The sequence below is a fragment of the Typha latifolia genome, chromosome 9, assembly GCF_019914945.1.
Source record: "Typha latifolia isolate L0001 chromosome 9, TyphaL0001v2, whole genome shotgun sequence".
NCBI lineage: Eukaryota > Viridiplantae > Streptophyta > Magnoliopsida > Poales > Typhaceae > Typha > Typha latifolia.
Window position 1 is genome coordinate 2,901,132 of NC_133094.1, and position 8,993 is coordinate 2,910,124.

The 8,993-nt window shown below is 41.3% G+C and overlaps 2 protein-coding genes across 6 annotated transcripts; one reads left to right on the forward strand and one right to left on the reverse strand.

Moving 5' to 3' along the window:
• Positions 1–1,306: 1,306 nt before the first annotated feature.
• LOC140795785 (brassinosteroid LRR receptor kinase BRL1-like) lies at positions 1,307–5,774 on the forward strand. Of its 5 annotated transcripts, none has more exons than XM_073148558.1 (3): positions 1,307–1,554; positions 1,663–1,717; positions 1,805–5,774. In XM_073148558.1, exon 3 carries the CDS (start codon positions 1,914–1,916, stop codon positions 5,472–5,474), a length of 3,561 nt encoding a protein of 1,186 aa, XP_073004659.1. In that variant the 5' UTR covers positions 1,307–1,554; positions 1,663–1,717; positions 1,805–1,913; the 3' UTR covers positions 5,475–5,774. The 5 variants fall into 5 exon arrangements, with proteins under 5 accessions (XP_073004659.1, XP_073004660.1, XP_073004661.1 ...); XM_073148559.1 differs by having other exon boundaries at positions 1,316–1,562; XM_073148560.1 differs by having other exon boundaries at positions 1,316–1,554; positions 1,663–1,721.
• Positions 5,775–7,213: 1,439 nt separating this feature from the next.
• On the reverse strand, positions 7,214–8,586 carry LOC140795263 (chlorophyll a-b binding protein 8, chloroplastic-like). The gene is made up of 3 exons (XM_073147741.1): positions 8,345–8,586; positions 8,057–8,118; positions 7,214–7,942 (listed from the first exon to the last, which is right to left on the reverse strand). The coding sequence occupies exons 1-3, from the start codon at positions 8,495–8,497 to the stop codon at positions 7,327–7,329; spliced, it is 831 nt and encodes a 276-aa protein (XP_073003842.1). The 5' UTR covers positions 8,498–8,586; the 3' UTR covers positions 7,214–7,326.
• Between the last annotated feature and the right edge of the window lie 407 nt (positions 8,587–8,993).

Consider the following 8,993-nt stretch of genomic DNA (forward strand, 5'->3'; position numbering starts at 1 on the left):
TGACTAAAAAAATTAGATTATATTTTCTAAGAATAGTTAATAGTTGCTATCGGTTATAATTTGATACGAGCTACAAAGGGTTTAAGATCTAAACTATAATTTTCTCTAAAAAGTATTTTCCTTAAATCCAATATACTAGGGGAAGAGGACAGCAAGGGCATTGTCTAATTAACTCGGGGTATATTCGGAATATAGAAAGTCCAACGCACGAACTCCCGTGAGGGTGAGGATAACCACTACGGACGATTTGAACGGGGCCCCTCTTCAAAATCGGCGGTTTATTTCCGAGGATTCCGCTATTTGTCGGTTAGCAAGGAAATAATAATAATAATTAAATAAATCCTTTTTCATATATAAGTTCCAATTTTATTTTTAAAAATTTGGAATTATTATTTTAATTTGCTAAATACCAAGAAATATCGAAAATAATTCAAATTAGGCCAATATTTCTCCCCTCCCAACTTAAATTCCAAATTAAAAAAATATTTTAAAGTCACATTATATTCATAGCAAACTTTGGAGAAGGTAGATATCTAAAGTCTACAAGCTATCATGCACACCATTTCAAATAATACCCTTGACTTCTTACCTCCTCTTTGTAGTCAAAAGTTACTTCCCTAGATCAAGCTCTAGGGGTATGTTTATATCTATCAACCTTCTAAAAATTCAAGCTTATTAGTGTAGTTGGAATTAAACATCAGTTTAATAATGACATTAATTCTTCTTGTCAAATATGCATATTGGAAAAGATGCTTGCTTCTAAGGACAATGTAATCAGTACATCTGAGAACATGAAGGCAAGTGTGAAACGCAATTAGAACATGAAAGGGGAAATAAGTTTGGCGTTTGGGTGCTGGATAAATAGTTCTTATTCTATGAAATTATACAATTTGTAAACCCTAATCTGCTCTTATTGCTTGATAACTAAGTTAGTGCTCTAATCAACATGATTTAGATTAATATTTCTTGGGGTACATGCCAAGGAATTGTTGCAATTAAAAATTTATTAGGAAAAGGAAAATAATAATAATAAATATATATATAAATTGAGGAGGGTTAGAAAAGGGAGAGGTGTGGGAAGAAGAGATTTGGGTTTTTATTTTAATTTTGGGAAGGGAGAGGCCAAAAAGGTCGACTCGGGAGAATCAAATCCCGAGTTTGACTGGACTCGGGAATTGAGACAGAGAGAAGAAAAAGAAAAGTTGGAGTTTTTTTTTTCTTGTAATTAAACTACTAAAATTCGTCCTTTTTGGTTAATCGAAGTAAGATGCAAACAAACCCCTCCAAACCCCGATAATTAATTAATTGGAGCAAAAAGAAATCGCAGTCACTCTCCATTTCTTCTTCTTCTTCTTCTTCTTCTTCTTCTTCTTCCACTTCCACTTGGGCTTTTGTTCTGCTCTTCCCTCGCCTCCACGGCTCCACCTCCTCCAATCTCTCTCTCTAAATCCCTTCTTCTTTCAAAGCCACCTCGAAAAATCTCTTTTGGAGAAGGTATAGGAGGTACCCACTTGGCTTTTCTTCACAAAGATCGTTCGGGATGGTAGCCCAAAGGTCGGAAGGTTAATTTTGGATTCGAAGCTACTGGCTTTGGTTTGGTTTCCTTCGAAAAATTTGATCTTTTGATCTGGGTCTTCCTTGGTTTTTATCTCTGGTTTCTAGATTTTTCGAGGGATTAGCTCAGCTGGGTTTCGAGCACAATTTAGCGAACTATTTTGTCAGTAATCTCTAATTCTTCTTCTTCTTATCCTTCGATATGTCTATGAAGTCTAGGAATTCACAGGAGACTACGTTTTCATTTCAGGTGTTCGAAATGTGAAAACCGTGAAGAAAAAAGATAGTAGAGAGCGGTGGTTCTAAAGCGGCTCATTTGATCCCCCTCTGTTCTTGGATTCCTTTACAAACTTGAAGCAATGGAGAACTTCTTTCTAACCTTCTTGCTATTGGTGATGCTCTTATCTTCTTCTCCTCCTCCTTTTATGGCGGCAACGGCCGACGAGGCTTCGGCCTTGATCTCCTTCAAGCGCTCGTCGGTGGACGTCGATCCGAAGGGCTTCTTGGAGAGCTGGGGAAGTAATTCCAGCTCTAATTCTTCTAATTCCAGCAGCCCGTGCTCGTGGCCAGGGGTCATCTGCTCGTCCGCCGACGGCCAAGTTCGCAGCTTGAATCTAAGCAACATGAGCCTAGTTGGCCGCCTCCGGCTTGACGATCTCATGTCGTTGCCCAATCTTCGGGAAGTTAATCTCCATGGCAACTTCTTCTACGGCAATCTATCATATAGTAGCCAGGCGGCCGCCTCTGCTGGTTGCGGCTTCCAGTCTTTGGACTTGTCGGCCAACCGCTTCAATGAGACCATCCCCCCAGAGTTCTTGGCGTCCTGCGCGAACTTGGTCTCGCTCAATTTGTCGAGGAATTCGATCTCCGGTGGAATTTTCCCTTTTGGGTCATCTCTCCAGGTGCTCGATTTGTCCCGCAACCAGTTGATGGATTACGGGCTGCTGAATTACTCACTGTCAAATTGCCACAGCTTGACTTACCTCAACTTCTCCACTAACATGCTCACAGGGAGGTTGGGAGAAGTTTCATCCTGTATTAATCTCATGGTTCTTGATCTCTCCCACAATAACCTCTCCGGTGATTTCTCGGGCTATGGTTTCGGGGTTTGCAGGAATATGACGGCGCTCGACTTGTCCTACAATGGCCTCTATGGCCGTGGGTTACCTCCAAGCTTGGCCAACTGCTGGCGGTTGGAGAGTATTGACCTCGCGGGCAATAAATTCACTGGCGAGATCCCGTCATTTTGGCGCAGCTTCAGCAATTTGAAGACCCTATCTTTGGCTAACAACCAGTTTTCTGGCGCAATCCCACCGGAATTAGGCCAGACATGTGGGACCATCAGCAAGCTTGACCTCTCCGGCAATGAACTCACCGGTGGACTACCATGGACTTTTATCTCGTGCTCCTCTCTTCAGATTCTTGACCTTGGAGATAACCAGCTCTCGGGCGATTTTATCAAGCAGGTCGCTAGTACTCTTCCTTCTCTGAGAGTTCTGCAACTTCCTTTCAATAATATCAGTGGTCCGAATCCATTAACAGTGCTGACCAACTGCACGTTTCTCGAAGTGATTGATCTTAGTTCCAATGAGTTAACCGGCAATATTCCTGCTAGTTTATGCTCGTCTTTGCCTTCCCTTCAGAAACTTCTGCTGCCCAACAATTTTCTGTCAGGTTCAGTGCCTCCGGAACTTAGCAACTGTTCTAATCTCCAATCAATTGATCTTAGTTTCAATTACTTGGGTAGCTCTATACCCGCGGAAATCTGGTTGCTGCCGAAGCTGGTAGATTTGGTCATTTGGGCTAATAATCTCTCAGGTGAGATACCTGATATCCTGTGTTCAAATGGTGCAAGCTTAGAAACACTTGTTATCAGCTACAACATTATTGGTGGAAGCATCCCTGCTTCACTGACCAAGTGTGTGAATCTTATATGGGTGTCTCTCGCCGGCAACCACTTTGTTGGGAATATTCCCAGGGGGTTTGCCAATCTTGAGAGCCTTGCGATCCTCCAGTTGCACAAGAATTCGCTCTCTGGTGAGATCCCAGCAGAGCTTGGCAGCTGCAAGAGTCTTATTTGGCTTGATCTCAACAGCAATAACTTCACAGGTCCCTTACCTCCATCACTGGCCTCTCAGGCTGGATTAGTACCTCCTGGCATTGTGTCAGGAAAGCAATTTGCATTCTTGAGGAACGAGGCGGGGAACATTTGCCCTGGAGCTGGCGTGCTATTTGAATTCTTTGGCATCCGTCCGGAGAGGCTAGCGAACTTTCCGCTGGTGCATTCATGCCCCTCCACAAGAATATACACTGGCACTACAGTCTACACATTTGTGAGCAATGGAAGCATGATCTTCTTGGACCTCTCCTATAATGGTCTCTCAGGGACAATTCCAGATACCTTTGGATACATGGCTTACCTCCAAGTTCTGAACTTGGGGCACAATGAGCTCTCAGGGATGATACCTGATAGCTTTGGTGGATTGAAATCAATTGGGGCACTTGATCTCTCCCACAATCATCTCACTGGTTTTATCCCTGGGGCTCTTGGAACACTCAATTTTCTTGCTGACTTCGATGTCTCTAACAACAACCTCACTGGCCCAATCCCGACCACAGGTCAGCTTACAACTTTCTCTGCATCACGATATGAGAATAACTCCGGCCTCTGTGGTGTCCCTCTTCCCCCTTGTGGGCGTAATTCTGGCAACAGCGGCTCCAATTATATTGCCAATAGAAGAAGGCAGTTTGTTGGTTGGAGCATACTGATTGGTGTAGCTCTTTCTCTAATCATCATACTATCACTCATATTAGCTCTCTACAAAATGAAAAAGAATCAAAAGACTGTAGAACTGAGAGCTGGATATGTTGAGAGCCTTCCGACCTCTGGAACTGCTAGTTGGAAGCTATCAGGTGTTCTTGAGCCACTCAGTATTAATGTTGCTACATTTGAGAAGCCATTGAGGAAGCTGACATTCGCCCATCTCCTTGAGGCCACTAATGGTTTCAGTGCAGAAAGTTTAATAGGATCTGGTGGATTTGGAGACGTATACAAGGCTCGACTCAAGGATGGCAGCGTAGTGGCTATCAAGAAGCTGATCCATGTCACGGGCCAAGGGGATAGGGAATTCACCGCCGAGATGGAAACAATTGGCAAGATCAAGCACCGTAATCTTGTACCGCTGTTGGGCTACTGCAAGATTGGTGATGAAAGGCTCCTTGTGTATGAATACATGAAATTCGGAAGCTTGGATATAATCCTTCATGACAAAGGCAAAACAACTGGCACAAAGCTAGACTGGGCAGCGAGGAAAAAGATTGCAATTGGGTCGGCAAGAGGGCTCGCTTTCCTTCACCACAGCTGTATTCCGCACATCATACACAGGGACATGAAATCAAGCAATGTTCTTCTGGACGAGAATCTGGAGGCCCGAGTTTCTGACTTTGGAATGGCAAGACTCATGAATGCTCTTGACACCCATCTCAGTGTCAGTACTCTTGCAGGTACACCAGGATATGTGCCACCTGAGTACTACCAGAGCTTCCGCTGCACAACAAAGGGTGATGTATACAGTTATGGAGTTGTTTTGTTGGAGCTTCTCTCAGGGAAGAAGCCCATTGACCCACAAGAGTTTGGTGACAACAACCTTGTTGGTTGGGCGAAGCAAATGGTGAAGGAGAACAGAAGTAATGAGATTTTTGACCCCGAGCTGATGTGGAATATATCAGGGGATGCTGAGGTATTCCAGTATCTCAAGATTGCGTTCGAGTGCTTGGATGACCGACCCCTCCGAAGGCCAACCATGATTCAGGTGATGGCAATGTTTAAAGAGCTTCAGATCGACTCGGATAGTGATTTTCTTGATGTCTTCTCAATAGGCCGTTCTGTCATTGATGAATCAGTGGAGAAAGCACCTTAATGTTTCAACTTCGTAAAGATTTTGTTGCAATAGACTGAGGAGCTATGGGTCACTACCATCTCATCTCAACGAGTTGTAGTAGCTTTACTGCATCGGAAAACATCATTTTGTTTACTGTAAATAGCACACCAATGTTTAGGAAAAAGCCTTTCTTTTCCATGGAAGAGATCGGAAGGTATCTTAGCATTGAGTTCTTGAGCCATCATACTCAAACTTCTCTTCTGTGTTGTAATACACCACACTTTTTTCTGTTGCTTGTAATGAGTTCATCATCTTGTATGCAACTGATGAAATTTTGTATTTCTTCTCTTCTGTTTCTTTTTCAATCAAAGCTGAATGTTGTCATTCATCTCTTTTATTCTTGTAGAAGGTTTACAAGAAAAAGATTCTACACTTGTCCCGAAACAGTTCCTTTGCATCATTGTTAAGTGTCATCTACAATTTGCCCAGTGAATTATCTTAATTTTGAAAGTTCAAGTCATAACTGAAGATTCACTTCCACTGTTTTTCTGAAACATTCTTTTTTTATTTAATCAATAATATCTTGAACTGCATCAAAATTTTATATCTATTGTTTGAAGAAGATATTAATATTTGTTATTCTACTTTGATTCTCTCAGCTCATGGACAAGCAGAACCTCTGTTAAGCAGGCCCAAGAATGTGGAAGGATTGATATCTACCAACAAGAAAGTGCCCTCACATCTGTAAGTTTTTTCAATTTTTTTTTCCTAACTGCTTCTTTCTGTAGGCAAACATTACACCAACCATAACACTCAGCAAACACTAGTTTTGTCTTGTGTAGTTGGAGAATCTACCCACTGAAGTACAAACAACATAAAACATAGCTACTAACTCATAGACTATGTGTGTCACCTGGTTGTAATTGGCATGCTTTTCTTAAGATTCAAGCAAGGAGTAGGAAGAGGAACTATCACCTGTCTTGAATTTCTTGCATGATGGCAGGATAATGATTTAGTCGAAGAAATTCGACATCAGGTAGCTAAGATGTTTACGCTGCCCTGACGACGACGACTGTGCCATTGCGCACGTGTGCTCACGACGTACTTGCGATTGTAGAGGATCCAAAAGAAGAAAAAAAAGACAAGAATGAGGTACCTTTCTTGTTTCAACCCTCAAAAAGGGTATCCCAGTGCTTGGTCATGCAAGTGGTTAGTTGGCAATTTAACAAGAATAGATTGCAAATCTATTCACGTATAGAGGAGGCAGTTTGTGGGGGTTGACAGGAACTTTTAAAGGCTAAGAACACTACTTTCAAATGGTCCCCATCTTAGACTAAGTCTACATCTTTTCATCCATCCTATGTGAAAAAATAATGAGTTCAAAGAGAAAGAGACCTCCTCAATGAGAAAGAAATGATAAGGACTTGTCATCTCCTGAAGAGTCTCTTTTCTCATCAAACCTAATCTTCTATGTGAAAAAAGGAAGTTATCTTTTAAAATGTTTCCCACATTATTGGTGCTTCTTTTTGTGGGTCTTAGGATTGAACTATAGGTAAGTGCTGTCATATTTGATGATACTTTTAAGGAACTCCACTTCTCTAGCTGCAATCAGGCCTACTTGTTATTTGCTTATTATACTTTTATTTGAAAAATCTTTGTTAATTCCTACTTTGTTAGAGAAATGTGGTTTTATTTATTTTTACATTCTAATATTCCTCTTAGCTTCAGACATTTATTTTTACATTCTAACGCACTCACTACGGTAAAAACTTAAGATATTATAGAACGGTAGTTTTATTTATTTATTATTATTATTTTTTTCAAATCTTCACAAAATGTTAGAAAAGGGAGATGAGATGACACCACCATCAAACCACAAAGAACCCTAGCCCTAGTGGAACTTGAGGCTTGTCATGATGTTGTTACTCACTGGGTCAGCCAAGTGGTCCAACAAGTTCTGGAATGGCCCTACACCAGTCACCAATCCTTGGATGAAATACCCCAAGATGGCCAACATGGCCAACCTCCCATTCTTCACCTCTTTTAGCTTCAACTCCTTCATGGACTTCTCATCCTTGCCAAACCCTAGTGGGTTAAAGAATGGCCCACCAGGGTAAGCAGGATCCCCTGACCCACCTAAGAACTTCTCCAGCCCAAGAAAGTATTGCTGGCCCATGGACCCAGGCTTGGCCCAATCCTGATATCTCCGGTGCTCGGCGAAGCCCATTAGGGCTAATTCTAGCACAAATAGAGTGTATGAATCAGCCCAGTAGTTGTAAGTCCCTGCAGGGGGGATCACACCAGTTTTGAACCATGGAAGTGCAGTCTCAGATGGAATTAGGCCAAGTTTGCCGAAGATCTCAGGGGCGATCGCACCGGCTGCGCCGAGCATCGCGAACCGACCGTTGATGATCTCGCCGTAGGCCAGCCATTTGGGCTCAATGAACCCTCCAGTGCCCTCAGGGTCTGAGAGGCCCAAGGGATCAAAGCCATAATCACCAGGCAGGCTGTGATTGATTAATATTATAATTAGCATGAGATATATGAATTTTGCATGGCAATGCTGTATACTTTTTAGATAATTCTTTTGTGGTATTATTATGATTACTAATATTTATTACCTTCCATCTAAGTAGGAGAGGGACTGTTTGGATGCAAACCATAGCTGCCTGTCTGCTCCTTGCTGAGAAGAAACAAAAATTTGAGATATATAGACTTGGAATAATGCAATTTTTTTGTTTAAGATATATATATATATATATATATATATACACACAAATAAGTGAAACCAAGAAAAGTTACATACTCCCAAGTTCAAAACTATTTTTTGATAACTCCCAAAAGACCCTCCATTCAGAAAATGAAACATAGTTATATATATTAAAAAGAAAAAAGAAAAAAAGACAAACCTTGACAGGGGGTGTGGAGGAGGCTGCTCTGATTACAAATGAAGCCTTTCTTGTTGATCCAAAAGATCTAGCAGCAGTAGAAGAATGGAATGGCCTCCCTCCTAAGAGTTGCCTCCCTGCCTCCATTGATGAGAGAAGAGCTTGGGTTGCCATTTTCTTTCCCAACTCTTCCTCTCTCTCCCCCTTTGGTTGCTTGTGTATTCTCCTCCAACAAAGTTAGTTTGAAGATCTTGTAAAGAGAGTGTTAGGGGGAGAGTGGGGACAAGGAAATCTAAATCACTTGTGAGATAGATCCTTGGAAGGTTGGCACCCAGTTAAAGTGTGACACATGGCAATGTTGGCTAGGATAAGAATGACCCAATACTTGTGGCCTTAGATTGGAGCACATCTACAGCCATGAGGTTTAATTTTTAGGTGGTCAGAAATTATATAATAGATTTTTTTCTATGTATGTATATCTCTCTAAGGTTTTTTTTATTTATCATTTTAGATTTTAGATTTATATGTATATCCTTGAGGTTACTTCTCCACAACTATAAGTTTAAAGAAATTTGTAGTTTAACATATGAGAAAAAAAAATATATATCCTTTACAGAAAACATATAGGTAAATTAAAAAGTAAGGGTATTTATATTTTGTTATAGTTAAC

Excerpts from the sequence above, each read along its gene's own strand:
- LOC140795263 (XM_073147741.1), bottom strand. The coding sequence starts at position 8,497 with ATGGCAACCCAAGCTCTTCTCTCATCAATGGAGGCAGGGAGGCAACTC. Across the intron at positions 8,119-8,344 it reads CCTCCACACCCCCTGTCAAG|CAAGGAGCAGACAGGCAGCT; the intron begins GTTTGTCTTTTT and ends GTTTCTTCTCAG. Across the intron at positions 7,943-8,056 it reads CTCTCCTACTTAGATGGAAG|CCTGCCTGGTGATTATGGCT; the intron begins GTAATAAATATT and ends AATCAATCACAG.
- LOC140795785 (XM_073148558.1), top strand. The coding sequence starts at position 1,914 with ATGGAGAACTTCTTTCTAACCTTCTTGCTATTGGTGATGCTCTTATCT.